Source organism: Echiichthys vipera (assembly GCF_963691815.1).
Source record: "Echiichthys vipera genome assembly, chromosome: 12".
Taxonomy (NCBI): domain Eukaryota; kingdom Metazoa; phylum Chordata; class Actinopteri; order Perciformes; family Trachinidae; genus Echiichthys; species Echiichthys vipera.
The window spans coordinates 16791071-16809655 of record NC_139837.1 but is presented as its reverse complement, the minus strand read 5'-3'; the positions used below and the strand labels follow the sequence as shown (position 1 = coordinate 16809655).

General features: G+C 40.6%; 2 protein-coding genes across 2 annotated transcripts; both read right to left on the bottom strand.

Moving 5' to 3' along the window:
- Window positions 1-148: 148 nt before the first annotated feature.
- Window positions 149-10408, bottom strand: LOC310955154 (zinc finger FYVE domain-containing protein 1-like). The gene is made up of 11 exons (XM_083924918.1): window positions 8995-10408; window positions 8387-8891; window positions 7004-7218; window positions 6518-6624; window positions 6307-6415; window positions 6122-6219; window positions 5791-5908; window positions 5479-5649; window positions 5044-5224; window positions 4818-4931; window positions 149-2496 (listed from the first exon to the last, which is right to left on the bottom strand). Exons 1-11 carry the CDS (start codon window positions 9502-9504, stop codon window positions 2264-2266), a joined length of 2361 nt encoding a protein of 786 aa, XP_083781044.1. The 5' UTR covers window positions 9505-10408; the 3' UTR covers window positions 149-2263.
- Window positions 10409-12151: 1743 nt separating this feature from the next.
- LOC310954396 (rho-related GTP-binding protein RhoV-like) lies at window positions 12152-12980 on the bottom strand (the record flags this gene model as incomplete). Its single annotated transcript, XM_083923833.1, has 3 exons — window positions 12152-12601; window positions 12687-12745; window positions 12821-12980. 3 exons carry the CDS (start codon window positions 12978-12980, stop codon window positions 12152-12154), a joined length of 669 nt encoding a protein of 222 aa, XP_083779959.1.
- Window positions 12981-18585: the final 5605 nt, after the last annotated feature.

Below are 18585 nucleotides of genomic sequence, written 5' to 3'. Positions count from 1 at the left end.
CTGGCACCATGCAGTGCAAGTGGCACAGAACACCAACATGGAAGCTTGTGTTTAATTATTTATTAAAATAATTATAAATCATTTATCATCATCAATAAGCACCAAGCAAATAATTTCCCCTCACTTTATCTGAAGCTGCAGTGTTGGAGAGGAGTGGAAGCAAGGCTCATAATACACAGGCGTGCGCACGATCTATTCCTCCCACATACAGTACAGTAAGCGGTTTGACACAGGGAGATTTAAACACACAATCACACACTAAAGACATGGAGGCAATTCCAGACTATGTTTTTGACAGATGGGAGCTGATACAACTTTAATCTTATGCAAATCTTCCATCAGTTTAGTATCCACACATCATTTCAAATTAGTCTCCAACAGTTTTACATGTATCGATCATTCCTGCTCGATTTGTAGTCTGTAGGTAAGAAGTGTTGGTGATCGCACCCAACCTACTCGAAATAACTGGACATCACAAAATGCAAAATATATCATAAGCAACAGACTGCACAAATTTGCGTTGGAACTCCAGGACAAGTAATCAGACATTATGTATTTCCTATTCTATACTGTGCAATATTAGCATCGCAGAGGAGGGTGTGTGTGATGCAACATTCAGACAGAAAAATCCATTTTTGAGACAAGGCAGACAACATTTTCTCATCAGACATCAGTACCAAAAAGTTCCACATTTGGAGCAAAAGGAGAATTCACTTTATCTACAAAGCTTACAATCAAACAGACAAAGACCCTTTTTTAAAACTTGTGTTTAACAACAAAATACAAGCATATGTGTTAAAGGCATCACCTTGTGCTTTGTATGATATCCACATGTAACGCTCTCAGTCACTAAATATGGTACAATATCTTTTTCATGCCACGTTTGAGCATCATTTTTTTCTGTGTAATGCTTAATGACAAAAAATAAAGACAAACACAATATGGGAAGAAAGAGTGGTTTGCATACAGTTGCTACAAAGTATATAAATATACATACAGTTACTAATGTCAAAGAAAGAAAAACTGAAAAAATAAAATGCACAATATCAATAACGGATACATAATAACGGAAAAACAAAATGTGAAGAGCTCAAACTGAACTAAAATGTGTTGTCAGGAGTCCTTATCCTGTCAGTGTGCCTACAGAGACCTGCAAGCATGAGTGTAATATGTAAAGCTGGTTTGAAGACAAATTTGGATATTCTTCAGTTCTGCAGAACAATACCCATACAACCAATAGCCAACTGCGTATATTTAGAAAACATTTAAAATCAAGGTGTCAAGAAAACAAATTTGAACATGAAAAACATACATTTTATAACATGGATACACTAAATTGCCGCTTGGTTAAAGAGATAGTGAGGTTTATTCAGAGACCATTTTCTGAACAAGTAAAAGGCCATGATCTCTCTGACTGTCATGCAAGCCAGAGTGTTAATGCGTGTTTTTTGTTTTTTTAAATCTTCAATACATAAATAATTTTCAACGTTTCAAATGTACACTCCTCTAACATAGTTCTATAATCTTCATACAACCACAAATTACATGATAAAATATAAACATACCAGCACAGACACAGTGACCTGAATGATTTTGGCACACCAGATATCCACAATCTAGGCCTACTATGGTAGATTTCTGCTCAGTTTGGGACAGACTACTTGATCATCTGGATATCTGGATTTTGGCCATGGTAAGCAACAGCCTATAACAGCTGAAAAAGGCTTAGTGCAAAAAACTAAAATGTTGCAATACAGCATGCAATGGAACCTGCAGTTATATCTGCACGGATATAAGATATCCCCTAACCATTACACGTGTGACATCAGAGAAACAATGCTCAATAACAATTGCTCAAAACAAATCACACTAACCCCACAGGGTTCTCAACTAACTAATATTATTTAAATGATACATTTTTTTAAAATATTTTCTGATAGTAGAAAAATAGCTCAACAGCCTTATTTAAAGTAAAATTAGGGACTTAATGTCAACAATAATCACAAAATATTCACTCTGTGAATAATCAGAGTGGAAATGCAGATTTCACACTCAGTCAAGTAACTCACATGTTCTGGCTGTTCTACAAAGGCCACAGGAACTCTGCTTAATGTCATATATGTATATACTCGTATATAAGCCTAAAAACTTCCTTTCCGCAGACACAGACAGAACCCTTAGATTAACAGAGGTAAAGCAGTGACAGACTGCGAGCTGAGCGAGTGGTTCTCTCTGGTGCTCTGAGGAAGGAAGATCGTCCCTGTTAAAGTTCTCCAGGTTTCTGGTTGCAGCTGATGCACACACGCACAGGGTGGTCCCAGCCCCGCGTCGGAACTGGCCGACGCTTCGGGGAGCAGTCGTCACACACTCCTTGGCCACAGGCGCGGCAGTGGTGCTTGGACAGCTTGGCAGTGAACTCGCGCTGGCAGTTATGGCAGGACAGGATGTCCTGGTCAGGCACCCAATAGGTGGGACGGGCGGCATCTTTCACTAGGCCTACAGGATAACATGTAACATAATTAGACTCACATACACAAGAATGTATCAGTTATGGTATAAGGTAACACTTTTGCATTTGCAATACACATGGTAGTCTCTTTAAGTCACTCTAAATTTTATAGTGCTGGCATTTAAAGGAACAGCTCGACCTTTTGGGAAATATGGTTATTTACTTTCTTGCTGAGACGATTGATAACACTACGATCTCTGTTAAGTTAGCTTAGCATAAAAACTGTACAGGATAAAAAATTGCTAGGCTGGCTCTGTCCAAAGCATACTGTAGACAGAGGGCCTGTGTTCACAGTGTTTTCATCCAGTGCCAGCATCTTTTCTCTATTGTTACCAATGAGGAGAGAGCGTATGAAGGTAAAGATATCCATGCGATTCACCTTTTGTGTTCGGGCGCAACAAATGCATTGAGTTGAAAATCTGTTAACTATTCAGAAAAAGTGTGATGAAGGGTTCCCCTCTGCTAGAGAGACGCTATGTGGACACACTCCCCTACACTGTATTTACAGGTAAAGGACATAGATGAATAACCTGCTCGATAGCTTGATATACTGTGTAGGATATCACGTTATCAATGTCTCTTTCCAAAGCTAACAAATTGTGCCTGCTAGCTCCGTGGCTCATTAATTCATATGTTCTAACTTGTTTGTTTAAACTCAAGTGTAACAGCATTAAGTTGTGGTTTTCCAGGTTATGTCCGAGACATTTTCTTGGCAGGGAGCAAAGAATCTCCTCAGGTTGCCGAGTAACTGCTCCCAGCCAAGAAATAGTCAATCACATAACCTCCCCCTAAAATGTGAATTTGCCAAAATGTTGAACTATTTCTTTAATTTAGAGGTGCATTCACTTACTCTAATTTGATTTGTAGACTGTTGACGGTTTATTTCTCAGTTACCATTGCGCTAGCACTATGCACTCATATTTTCCCTCACTACTGTTTGAAGTGCACCGTAACCTTCCTTAGCTGTCTCAGTTGGGGTATCCATGGAAACATTTGGAGGTAAGTAAATTGTTGTGATTGGAGCAGACTGCACTAAGGTATTTTTGGGGTGGTAAATGGGTATGGAGAAATTTTCTCAGGTGATTAGACACGTTTTCATGTATGCCCTTTACCAGTCAATATAGGTCTACAGTAGGCTCATGGAGCAGCCTAATATACATTAATAACCATACAGTAGTATGTTATTATGCTTTCAAGTAAAGAAATTGTTTTTCAAAATGTTTAAGATTTGTGAAACAACAACCTGAAGGTTAAAAAAAAAAGTAATTTGCTTTGTGTATTTTACAGCACTGATTTTTGCCAACTCTTTGTAATCTCTGATGCTGCAGAGTATTGATAGACCAGACCATAGTCCAGCAATGATGTGTCTCATTTGTTATTATTATTATATAGTTTTATTTTATCAGATGCAAAAACAAAACAACAAACAAACAAAATAAAACATTATTTTGGCATTATATGATTGCCGTCGGCTGCCCTGCTCTCTAAATATCGGCATCAGCCATTGAGTTGACTGCCTATATCGGTTGACTGCAGAGCCAATTTTCTCAATGTTAAACACATTTCGGATTACCCTGACAGAATTACTGGACCAAAAGTGCATTCTACACACCCAGACTACTGCACAGTCTATGAGAAATCTTAATGCATGTCATATAAAGAAACTGCTAATTTTTTTATTACTAACTCGTAAAATATGCAGCAAAAGACAAGTTTACAGCAAGAAGTCTCATAAAATGAAATGAACAAACTACCTCACATTTGCACTAACAATAGATACAAGAACTGAAATGCTAAACATTAGGTAGCAGAGCACTGGATGCACTGACATGCTCTAAAGAGATTGTCAAAAGCAGTTTTAAGTTCTGTAACAGGCGTGTGTGGGAGGATTTTAAATTTGTAGTCCATGAATGTTACAGGAAGTTACAGACAAATGCAAATTCAGTATCTGAACTTCTGCTTGATCAAACATATAATATCAGTCACTCACCTGAGACTACTCAACTATACATAGTGCTGAAGGCTGTAGAACACACTTAGCAGTTTGGGAATCAATTGCCCCGGCCCCTTGGTAACTACAACTAGGCCATTAGAGCATCCCATATTCCTTATAATGAGGCTTTTGCCTACTACTGCATAACATCTTTGAGAGTACAAACTAGAAACAAGACCTCACTGCTTTTTTTTCTTACTGTAAATAAGCACATTACACCCCTACCACCAGAGGGCATAGTATCCATTGACTCACATTTACTGGGTCATTTATTTCTGTTATGTAACAATCCTCTTTAGGTTTTGCAACACTCACCTAGTGGGATGTCAATAGCAGTGACCACAACCCCAAAGGTGTTGGAGACTGCTTCTCCAACCTTCCTGGCGAGGGTTCCACCTTCCTCCTCCTCAAGCTCTGCCTCAAGCAGTTCTACATAAAGAAAATATCTTTGTTCAAGCCAAGCTCACCTAAAAGCTTCATGGCTGCATAACACAAATGAGGAAAAACAGCAAAGACTTGACATTACTGAGAGTGAGTGCACCTGCGTATGAAGCTCTCTGCTCGAAGCAGACATCACAAACTCTGACAGGGCCAAGACCCCAGCCTCTCTCAGGGACGGGTGCAGCTCTGGAAGAGCAGCCATCACAGAAGCCCTCCCCACAGGCACGGCAGTGATGCTTGGTGTCGTTGTCCTGGAAGACTGTGTGACATTTATGGCACACCTTGTACCAGAAAAAAAAACCCAATAAAAACAGATGTTGAAATTTAATAACAATAACAACAGAAGTTATTTACCAAGAGCAAGAGGAAAGAGGACACAATCCGAGACTATCTAAGTTTTATCTTATGACCTGCAAACATGTATTGTGAAATAAGCCCAGAGCACCAGAGACAGTAAACATAGCTCTGGACACGAAAGTGTTGACTTGACTGTTGGTGAAGGGTGACAGAGGGTTGGGTTGTGTGTGTCACTCACCAAGATGAAGGAGTTGGGTTTCCAGTAGGCTGGGGCGATCTGATCTGTCAGCCAAGAGGTGACGGCCTTGGCAGGCTTGACACTGAGCTCTGACACAGACTGGGCCACTAGGTTGACTCCATCCAGAAGACGCTGTGCTGCATTGCTATTGTCCTTTAAAAAGCCATCTGACTGCAAAAAACAGACATCTTTTTACTACATAAGTAGATAAATGGTTACCTCTTACTATAATTCTAGGTCTGTGTGATTACAGCCATTTAAGGAAATATAATCTACATCAGATAAATAGGTAAAATAGCTTGTTTCTCTTACCCCTGGCCAAACATGCTGAATCTCAGTGCGGACAACTGTATCCACAGGATCCTGGTTCCCATACCAGTATTGACGGCTCCGATAGATCACTCCACAGTTGGGACATTCAATAACGTACCTTAACATAGACCAGACATATACATTTACAAGTCTTCAGAAATATAAATATCTGAGGTATTACTTGGAACATGTAAGCTAAGGTAAATAAGAGATTTGACTTTAGGACAGAGTCCGTGACACCAGCGCTGAAATTAGGCTCTGTGAAAAGTAACATAAACCTTACCCAAACCTTGTTACACATGACCCTGCAGGTCATTCAGCTATTACTCACCCAGACCAGGCGTATTTGGCAAGGCCCATCCATGGAGAGTCTGAGGAAGCTGAGGTCTTAGGGACAACTATCACTTCCTTTCCCCCTTCATAGCATGCCTAAAGTGATGAACCACACATTCATCAGTCATGGAACAAGAGTAATTACACAGTCACTGGTGTAAAGAGAAGGATTAGCTCGATTACCTTACAGGTGTAAATGCGATTATCATACTGGATAGAATAACGACAGCGGTGCTTTGCATCATGGCACACTCCTTCTCCCAAGTGGTTCATGCTGTTCTTGCAGCCAGATCTGGGATCAAATTTAAATGTCAAAATGTTTATCACCGAAAAGAAGAGAATGAAGGGGAGATTAAAATGGTAACATTTTTTTAAAAGGGAAAAAGGCACTGACCCACAGCTTAGGCACAGGCTGGAGCAGGTGAAATACTCATCAGGAAAGAAGCAGCTGTGGGCTACATGTTCACCTGCAATTTCCCCATTAAAGCGCTCACTCAATGCCTGTGGTAGAATCAAGGAGCAGAAATTAGCTCGACAAAACAAAGTGTGACACCTACTCTCTGTACAGGGACACTGCATAGAAACAGAATTGGGGGTGTTAGCCCTTTTGGGGTATTTTTTCCTCAGTTACATAAATATTGTGATAAATCGGGGATGATTGTCTTCCAATCTATCGAGTATCACAGAATCGTGATACCATCGTTTTTCTTAGGGTACACATTGTGATCGTATTGTGCGTCACTCAGAATATATGATGATTTATCTAAATCCAGGAACCAGTTTATCAGCAAATTGTGCATCACTTCCATTCAATGGTAACTTTACAACAATGACCAGACAGTCTGGAGCAGGCAGGAAGCAGGCTGCTATTCAGCCCTACCTGCAGGGCTTTGAAGATGACCACAGGGGTGCGTGGGGAACGGGTGGCGTTGTTATCCAGGAGCAGCTCCAGTTTATTCTGCAGGCCACGGAAGTCAGTCGGGGGGTTGAGAGTCTGCGTGCCCCAGTACTGGACCGAGCTGAAGGCCTCTGGGAAACGGGAAAGCTTCTTGAAGCGCTCCAACAGCAGCCGATCTACAGACTCAGATGACTTATCTAAAACAAGGAATACACAAGAGGTTGTTTAGCATATAGTCTAATCGTAATGTACTATGATAACAGACAATAATAATTTGTCTGTCCTTGCATCAGATACAACACAAAAATATGATTCATCGTACCCATTATTTAGCTGTAAATAGCTTGTCTGGAAAGGGTCTAAATAATGTTCCAAAGTTGGGCTACATTTTGGTGAGGGAAAAAACTGGCCTGGCCATTTTCTAAGGGCTCCCTAGACCTCTGACCTCATTATATGTGAATGAAAATGTCACTCAATACACATTGAGTGTAGAGTCTGTACAGTTGCACTTTATTGTGTTGACTGCTGGAGTGTGTTCATACTATATAAAAACGTACATTAATGCAACTGCTTTGGCTATTCTTCATGCAAGCACTAATATGTTTAATAATGCACCAGGTTAGAGGGTTCCTTTTTACATTTACAGTATTAGTTCTCTGAGAACCTCTTTCATTTTATTTCATTTCATTTAAAATCAAAAACTGAATGGGAACCTTGTGAATTGGAATTGAATCAATACAGGAAAACAGTGGTGATATACCCAACCCTAGTCTTGAAGGCTCATACCAGTGGTCCTTAATGTTTTAGCACATTTACTACAAATCCTGTGCACTTTAAACTCCAAGGCATACCATATTTTTAATGTGTTTTTTTCTCACTCATCAGCAGTGACTACATTTAAATTGTGGTGAATCCCATGCATCGGAAAATGGTTGACAGTAATGCAAAGTATGAATTGTAATAACTGGACTAACACATGCAAATTGCCTTGTGAAATTAATGACTTTACTACACAGTATGCAGTTTTCTTTGTAGCCAAAAAAGTAGTGTTTCCACATATCACAAAAAGCTGGAATAGGGTTGCTACCTCCAGTAAATGTAGACTGCCGGCTTATATTTGCTAAAGCTGTAATTATCTGCCAGGCTTAATGCTTAGTTTACTTGAAAGGGAACACCTCTCGTCCCTTTGGGTGATGCACACCTACATTCCTGGTGATACAGTCACAGTCTATTGTTTTAATGGATGCTTTCTGGTAAAATCCTATTTAAAGCATGTGACTTGACTGATAAATGTGTAACAGATGAAGTTGAGATGACGCTCGACTAGTAGTACTTAGGAGTAACAGAAGTGTTGAGATATTTTACCTGAGCCAAGCAACTTAGTGTGGACTGTTTCATGGAAGATAACCACCGCAGGGCCCAAGGTGGAGAGAGGGACATCCAGGCCACAGCGGGCTGTTGTGGCCTTCAGTTCCTTGGTGAAATGCTTCAAGTACGCATCCGAGGCATCCCCAAGGAACTTGAAGAGGTCATCATGGAGACGGTCAGTGTGGGTGCGGTAGATGATGAGGTCGGAGATGGCGAGCACCTTGAGCAAGAGACGGGTTCTCTGGCCTTGTTTGGAACTGTTCCCAAGCAGCCCCTCTGTGTCGATGACTACTACTTTACGGAAGGGGTCGAACGCCGCCCACACACCCACCGTACAGGACTCTTGTGTGGGAGAAGTTTTGAAAATTTCTCTGCCCATGAAGAATGCGTGGTTCAGGGTGTGAGATTTGCCCTCTCCTGTGTTGCCAAAGATGGACACCACTTTCAGCAGCTGGTCAGGGTTACAGCTCAGGCTCTTGACAAATGAAGATTCATCTTTTATCTTTGGAGAAACAAGGAGTTTAAAAGTGAACATTTTGTTTGTTTGTTTAGAAATTTTTATTCTGGTCCTATTCAATGACAAGTGTTTCTTTTGCACAACTTACCTGCATCTCCTCATTTTCATCAACCAAGAGAAAACTGGAAATCTTCTCCAGAAGTTTTGCTTTCTGAGATTTGGTCTCATCTGCTATTTGGACAGCGGGCAGGACAGATGTCTGGACAGAATTGACCTCGGCAGGTTTGGGTGGTGGAGGATAAGCTGTGAGCAGGTGTTTCTTCTTGTTGCCTCCACTGTGGGTGCGTTTCTGGCAATCTTGGCACATGTTAACTTTGCAGTTCTGGCAGCGGACCACAGATCTATGTCGTTTGCCACTGTCTCCATTACCTCCTTTACAGTTGTCACAGCAAGGGACATGCCCGGGTCCTATCTGAACCCGCTCATGGTGCTTCAGACGCTCCTGACTGTGGAGCTCGAGCTCACAACGAACACACTGCAAGCTTTTGCATTCATCACACTCAAATGCAGCCTCCTCAGATCCACCACAGGCATAGCTCTCCTGACATATTAGGCTAGTATTGACTCCCTTTTCTGAAGATGAGCCATGCCCACTCATCGTTTCTTACAAAGGTAAACTTGAATAGACAGCAGTCCTAAATTGGAACAGCTTCGACAACAGTACCAGCTATTTCCAATTAGCAGTTAATGAAAAATACACATGTGGTAATACTGACAACTTAACGACCAAAGACAATGACTTAATCAACTTAAACTGGTTGCATGGTAACAGGGCTGGTGACACTAACTCAACAACAATACATAAATCATATATCAAACTGTTTTTTGCAGCATGATTTTTAAACACTGATAAACAGAATCATGTAATTTAGTGCAACTAACAGTGAGGCAATGGAGCACAAAACAGCAGTCTCCTTGAGTTACACTTGATATATTTTTACCACTAATTGTTTGTTCATAAACCAAAGTTAGCATTTAGCTGCAGCATTACATACATTAAACATGAGGTTAGCGAATAGCATAATACATGTAGTACAGGTAGTAACAAGTTACCGACCGAGACAATGAACCCACCCTGAGGATGAATGTGCAAATGTTGATGCTAACAACGGGCTAACTAGCAAACTGACCGTCAATAGCTCGCGCAGACAAACTCGGTAGATATTCTGGTATCTAAGCAACAATACTTAGCTTAAAGCTAGTTGGTTTCGACAAGACAGTTTCAACTTTTCCCCCAAAGAAAAGCTGCAATTAGCGGCCCCAACAGTGCATAGCCGTCCAAACAAACAGCTAGCCTCCAGTCTGTCAACTGAGCTGTAACAACATATCAACAAAAACAACAACCAGTCGATGTCAAAAAGCTCGGAAAACAGCGGAGCCTTTGAAGGTTACTTTAAAACGGGAGGGAAATCCGCGCTAGTTCGTCTTTAAAAAAGTCTTTTTTTTAAGTGTTACTGTATTTGAATCTTTCCGAGCAGTGTCATTGTTTTGTTCTTCAGCCAGCCCCCTCCCTGTGGCAGGATTTCTCTAGCTACGTTATTTTGTTGCCAGGTCAGATCAGCTGATCAGATTATTTTCAGTCACCGGGTCAGAGGAGGGTAGCGTGCGGTTGCATGCTGGGAAATGTAGTTCGTCGAGACTAGCTAGAGTCGACGGTTTCCATCTGAATCAGAATCAACTTTTATGTAATCAACAGATTACATATTGGGAATTTGACTTGGTGTTTGTGCATAGCGGATGCAGAAAAATACAGAAAGACATACATATACACAGGATACACTAAATATAGAGTTACACACAGAAAAATTAGGACTATACAACAAGTTAACATACAGCTTCTCAACTATTCCCATGTGCTCACAACATCATCGTTGTTTGCTATTTAACTAAACATAATTGAACCTTTCAATGTAATCCATTTATTTGGCTTTTGCCTGCATTTTTTTTTTGCATGGTGTAGGTGTCTGGCATGTAATAGTGAAGGAGGGGAAGTGGGAGGCTACATTTTTCACACCCAATAGAGGCGCCCAACACCAGTTAACTTTTTGGACTAATGCTGCCCTGAAGCAGTAGAATACCACACTTTGTCACAAGATGAAAGCATAAGCACACAGCATATTTAAGTTTACTTTGCAGATACTGCATTCAAGCATTTTTCTCATTCTCAAGTGTTTATTGAGAATGAGAAATGCGCCTATGGCTGCGCCTGTGGCTTGGTGGCAGAGTGGGTCGTCCTCTGTTCGAGAGATTGGTGGTTCGATCCCCATCTCCCCCCGGTCCACATGTCGAAGTGTCCTTGGGCAAGACACTGAACCCCGAATTGCTCCCCGTGCTGCGCATGGGTGTGTAAATGTGGTGTGAGTGATTAGATCAGATTAGATGGTATGTAGATGTCCACTGCCATCAGTGTGAATGTCTGTGTGAATGGGTGAAAGTGACAAACACTGTGAAGCGCCTTGAGTAGTCAGAAGACTAGAAAGGCACTATATAAGTACAAGTCCATTTACCAAGTCCATTTATTGTGCTCTTCTGAGGCATAGGCTACAAATGAATTAGATACAGAAAACTAACAAGATGTTGGGTCTTAGTTGGTATAGCAAATCACATCAAATGTCTATAAATGTATGATATCACAATCATTTTTGCAAAGACCTTAATTACTGTAATTAAAAATAAGCAAAGACAATTCCATGTGGGTGGCTGTTTTAAAAGCAATTGTGGTCAACTTGCCTTCGTAAAAGCTTTCACACAGAGGATGGATTTAAATGGCTTTTGTCTTGTAAAGTAGCACTTCAAAGTATCAGCAGGTGACCATTTGTCTCAAATGGCACTTTGTGTTTTCCCTCCATTTCTTCACTGACAATACCTTCCATTGCACGAGCTACATACTGTTTACAGATATATTAACTAAGGCAATTCTTAAAAAAAAACAAAGCAACTGGCAAATACATATGTGTTACATTGTAGTGCATTTATTACAAACCGTGAACACACATACACAAAGAAATATGAACAAGAGCAACAAATACAGCATGAAAGAAAGGAAAAGGAACATATTAAAAAAAAGAGCAGAATATGTGGTAGTCTTAATGCAGGTCAGTGATCTTAAATGATGATTTTAGTGCACAAATCACATACTGTAGAGAAATGTTTTGAAAGAAATGTATGATTTGTCATACAAATCCCCAAACAGACTGTCCCCACAAGCAGAGTAGCCAACATTCAACCCACTCTTTGATTCCATATCAGATGTATCTGAGGATTTTCCTCCATCCACAATCACAAAAAGTCTTTAAACGTTTGAGCAGGCTCAGCTTTTTAGATGTTTTGCCAGCGTGCTTGTGCTTCATGACTGCAAATATAGCACCGTCAAACACATCTTTGAGGTTGTGTTGTGTCAGAGCTGAACACTCCACATAGTCATGAGCTCTGATCCTGTGTGCCAGCGCTCTGGCTCGGTTGAATTGCACTGGTTTGGTTTTCCGCTGGTCCAGATGAATAAGGACGTCCACACTGTAGCGAAGGTCTGACTGAGTTCCAACCAGAATGATGGGAGAGGTCGAGTTGCCGGCTCGGATCTGTGGAATCCATTTGGAGGTAATGTTGTCAAAGGAGATGGGATTGACCAGGCTGAAGCAGAGGATGAAAACGTCCACATGGGCATAGCACAGAGAGCGAAGGTGGCCAAACTCCTCCTGTCAGATCAAATAATGAGAGCTTATAGGAGGAAAGGACTAACTGGTTGGGCAAAGAAAGCACCAAGCAGCGTGGATAGTTTACCTGTCCAGCAGTATCTATGAGTTTGATACGAGTTGCAATTCCATTCACATGAACCAAACCTGGAAGTCAAATAGAAGTCAGTTTTATTGCTGAGTCAAATAGTCATTTACCATTGAAGAATAACCTTCACTCACCCGTGAAAACATCAAAAGCTGTTTGTCTGTACTCGCTGTTGTATCCATTGAAGATGTAACTGATAATCATGCTGGTCTTCCCCACAGCTCCATCACCAACCAGCATGCAGCTCATCTCTTCCCTCAGTCTGTTTGGTTTCTCATGTCTCTGACAGGCCATCTTTCCTTGGATCATTACTCCACCATCATCCCAGCAGTTTGAAGGTCCATGCAAGAGAGCAGCATTACTGTAAAAGATGTCCTCTCCCCTGGGAGGCTGGTGCCAATAAAGGAGAGAGGACACCTCGATTTGAAAGAACAAAGGCACCCAATCAGATGAGTGATACAACACTATGTTGGCTTCCGTTTGACGCTGATTAGTCACTCCTACCAAGACGGGCCTGACCCCCTGCCGCTGGTAAAAGTCAGCTGATTTGACCTCAAATGCCTTACGATAAAGAAAGGCAAAGTGGAATATTATAAATCAAAATAGTGTATAAAAGTGTATCTGGTGTAATATGTTTCCAAAGTATAATTTTGTGGTTGGAAAAACGTTATTTATAGGCAAATGTGTCATGTTAAAACGGACGCCGTCTTAATATTTGCCTGAACCCAATAGGCCTAATTGGGTGCAATACCATTATCGGTCCACAGAGGGGGGTGTTGTTCCACCATTGGCTCTTGAATGTCGGTGTCCACCTTCAGCCAGACCCTGTTGAACAGTTTCTCCAATCTGAAAAGACTACAACTTCCCGAGTATCCACGGTCAGCCAAACACGTAATGATTTTTTGTGTAGCCCATTAATGCATATCGTGTTCCGTCCAGCCTGTCATGTTTCACAGCATACCTGTTTTTTGTTGTTGTTGTTCTTCATTAGCTGTTAGCAAAGCTTTCAAGATCCATGCTCTCTCAACGTCGCACCAAAGTTTTTTTTTAAATGTCTCTACCTTGGTTGCCACCTTGTAGTATTGTTCATGCGTGTTGAAGGCGGCTTTATTCTCCCATGTAAAAGGGGCAAAGGGCAGAGCTGAGGGGGCATTGTTAGACTGTCACCGGCTGCAGTTTAAAGCAGAACCTTCATGTGTCATCTTCCATCCTGTCTTTTTCAGGGTGACTGGGTTCATAAATACACACAAATAATATTCTTCATTTACGGAAAATAAAATCCTCATGATTCCACTGTAATAAACATTGTCCCGTTGATTAGACTGCAAAACTTCTACTTCTACTGCTACCTTAATAAAAATAATGATAATTTGCATTGTGCACTGCAGATGCACCCTGACCAGTGCACCAGTGCAACATAGTGCAGCATCACTATGCACAAAAGGACGTGTTAGACTGGAGTTTATGCGTGGATTAATTGTTCTTTCTCAGCCAGTCACAACTCAACACTGTCTAAAATAAGTTTTGAATGTCATATCCAGGCGTTAACCCTGTTTATCAGGACAAACTGGCATCCTTGCTAATATCCCTCTGACTAGTGACTACTTATTGGAGAATATCTATTCAAAGGATTTATTTGCATTGTTTGACATTATTATGTTGCTCTAAGTTGTAAGCAACTGCCAACTTTTGATAAGCAAGGTGATAATTAAATCTTCAGATTTTATCACACATCAGTCCTTGAGTGTGGCAATATGACAATGTAGGCCTACTTCATAAGGAAAGTTATGAGGTAGGCCTTCATTGTCATATTGTAACAATAGTAATGGTGATAATGAGAATTAGACATTGTCTAAAGTATTCTTTTGGTGCTGAGGCTCTACATTAAATAACTCCAAATGATGACAGCTGTTGTGCAGTAGTAATGTATGAGCATTGTAAGACATGGTTTTAGAGATGTGGGTGAAAATACGGCTTGAAACAAAGTGTTGCTCCTTATCTGTCTGAGCCTGCAGGAAACTCTGTGTGCATTGTGTTGTAAGGTCTCTGCTTCCTGTTTGCCGTTGTTTCTTGCTCACTCGTTCTCTTCTCCCTTTCTCTCCCCCTTTTTTCCCACCACCTGCGCTCTGAGTGATAGAGTTTATTCCCTATGGTAGGAGAACAACATCTGGTCCCCCCCTTCCCCGACACACGTCATGTTGCCAGTTCTGCTCCCATGCTACACCTCTGGCAGCTGTGCGTCACAATGCTTGTGTTCCTTAATTCAAGGTAAATGTCAAACACAGGAAACAGTCTTTAAATAGCTCCACATCCAAAGATTCTCTTTCCTGTAACAGCCACTTTTATCATCACAGATCAACCTCTAAGCTGCTCTTTATTGCTTCAAATACATTTATGCAGGCGCTGTGCAGTTATATGCAAATGTGTTTACAAGGTTTGCATGTACCTTAACTTGTGCAGCAGATGTCAGCAGTGTGCTGATGACTTTAATAGTGGCTTGGTGTCTAGAAATGGTCAATTGGGATGCATCTCTAAGACCGTAAACATGTTTTGGTTCTGCATTCTCACGCTCTCTCTCTCTCTCTTTGCATGACTAGACATGCAGAAATGTATCCTGACATAGATTTATAGAGGTAATCTGCTTAGTAAGGGTCTCGCAATGTATGCAGCTTAGGGGAAGCCCCAAGTATACATGCAGCACAATTCAAAATTCATTCCATTCGTGTTGACTGACTTATGTGAGTTAATGCAAATAAGATAAACTAAAATGTGCCTTGTGTCTCCCTTAACTATTGCTCTGGTTGTTAAAAAAGTAAACCCAGTAACTGAGTAACTCTCAAATCTGACAACAATAGAGAAATCTGCCAGATAGGTGTTAAAAGATTATGGCATGCTCCTCCCTAAGCCAGAGATCAGCATGGCACACTGTAGACACGGCATAAAACCAGTGGTTGACACGGAGATGAAGTGATAAACAATCCATTTGCATAACATTTCCTGCATAATGTCTCTTTAAGTAGATATTGCCCAGGCTCTTAAGTGGTGAGGATTAAAGCAGGATGGTTGCTACCATCACACTGAGACATCACATAATGGAAATCATCTCCCTCTTCTTCTTTAGTTCCTAGGTGTGACTTAAGGGTCATGTTTAGGACACTCTGCCACTTGCTAAACATATTCAGCATAATCTCTGGCAAGGGTCATGACCTGCTTGCTCGAATTTAACACAAAACATAGACTGTTGTGGATTAACTTTTATTGTGTTAATTGATGATATGCAGTTATTTTTAACACCTATACTGAAGTACATAGACATAGTATAATAGTCTGTCACTAAATATTATTTGTTATTTTTACCTATACGTAACCGGATGAGTTACTTGAGAACCTTTTTTTTTTTTACAATGACGACGTGGCCCAGAAGCAATGACAGGAGGCATTAAAATATAGATATAGATTAAAAAAAAACATTAGCTACAATTAGATCATCACAAATATACTGTATATACAACAACAGAGATCTACGTACTGTGTTCTAGAGAAGCAAATTCAAAAGGAGGTGCAGTGATGAGAAGCCATCGCTTGTAATGAGTAATCGAAGGAGGGAAATGGAATGAAGGTGTGGAGTTTAAGCATCCTTTGCAACTTGTTCCAGTCACTAGGAGCGGCCGACGGAAAGAATGACAGTTACAGTTACTGTTACTGTAGGAGACATTGTGTCGTGTGTCGGATTTTTGCAGTGATAGTTTTGTAAATTAACTGATACCAGTGGATCTGTCACCTTGTATGGAGTGATGGCCCGTCGACCAGAGGTTACAGTGATGAGTTTTGAATGGGGTGAATGGCAGTACAGTGGATGACTTCCAGACTTCACATTAAATGGACAACTCAAAACTACATCTAACCCAAACGTGTCGTATCTTAGATGCTGGCAGTGCATTTACACAGAATGCTATCAGAGCAAAAACAACACAGTCTGCATGCCAGCAGCTCTGTGAAGCTGTATGTGTGCAATCACAGAGCTAACAAGCTACTGTTTAGCAGGTATAATGTTTAGCATGTTCTCCGTCTTAGTTAAGCAAGCTTATCTCGGTTAATTAGTGCAAGTACAACTGAAGCCGATGGGGACAAATACAGTTTGACCTGGCGCTAGATAAGTCATTAAGATTCATCATGATGGGACTTGTAAAACTACCAAAGATAAACTACAATGTGAGTGTGTACCACTTTATTGTGGTACTACAGGAAAAGTCAGGGGATCACCAAAGTAATTTAGGATTCATCCTCTAAGGACCATGAATGTTCCAAATTTCATAGCAATACATTCAGTCATTATTGAGTTATTCGAGTCCTCATGTTGCCCAGAGCACTGGTTTGATACGTGTGGTATGGAGTCATGTATCTGTCCAGTTTATAAGCAACAGGATACAGCCCCGTTTCTCAGGTCAACTCAAATTCTAGCACCTTCTGGTCACTGCACCAAGTGATTTTATGGGAATTTAGACCTGTGTGGCTCTTCCCCACCCCTGCCCTACCTCCTAGCTGACCCCTGTTGTGCACATTCTTGACTTGTAGCCAGTTATTGCAGGAAAACATGTGCTATATCTGTGAATACTGTACATTGTAATTGTGCAAATGAGGATATACGTGCCTTGACTTTTTTTGTTGGATCAGTGCATTTGCAGTTAATCTGAAATAATATCATAACCAGTATTGTATATTCTGATCTGAACCAGCTTAGAGTAAATCAGCATGTCCCAATTTCTAAGTAAAGCCTAAGTGTTTTTGGGCTTTTGTTGGCCAGCAAGCAGACCCGTCAATTTAGTTACTCTTGCTCCATTAAACCCTGGCAGGGGTCCAGGACTAATCCCACTTTACCCTCCAGAGAGCATCTCAGGGGGTCTGTTCTCTGTGCCTCATGGGATATACAGTAACTCTGCTGCAAAACAGTCAAACAAGTATCCTTCAATTGATCTGCTTGGTGACTGTGAACATCCAATTAATACATTGATTGATTTGACACCCTGTAAAAGGTCCTGAAAATGTTTTATTTTCCAATAAGCTTCTAAATAACTCTCAGCAAGAAAGAGAATTTCTCAAAATGTCTGCGCTTTCCTTTAATAATGATTAAATCATTATGTTAACAAACCCCATCAATAGGAAATATAATAATAATAATAATAACAATAATAATAATAATAATAGATCTAGTAGTTTTATATAGCGCTAAAATAGACAATCAAACAGAAAGCAAGTTAAACAACACCAGAACAAAAGAACACATTAATAGAAAAACAGAGGGTGGTAGATGGTGGATTTTAGTTGTTTTTGTGATCTTATAAAGCTGTGATTTATGCAGCAAATAAAATGAGAAGTAAACTGCATTCCTGTCCATCAGGTGTGTTTTTCACCAAATTTGGAAATATAAGTGTGGATTTTAACATATAATGTATATGTGTCTTTGCATACCTGTAAAAACTGTTTCCAAGATCTCATGCTTTAGTTGTCTGTGGAGCTCTGTCTGTAAACTGTCTTTATCAAAAGTAGGACAATGTCAAGGCTTCTATACCTTTTGTCAAGCTCAAGTGTGGCAGACGGCTGTAAACGTCTGGAATGCTGCTGATTGACGTGCTGTCATTACACACACCTACATTTAAGTCTAGGGAAAACCCTTTTTTGGTTTCCAAGTAGGTCAGGTCTGATGACACAGCTTCTTGAGAAGGGTTATAGTTTAAATGAAAGGCTTGTTACATGAAAAAAAACACAAGAACTAAGGACATTTCCTTTAGCTGCTATTCAAGCTATGATAATTCCACATACAAAAGCAAGTCCACATCAGTCCCTCAGCGTCTGAATGTTTGATCCGATGCATTACAGGGAACCGATAACAATATCACCA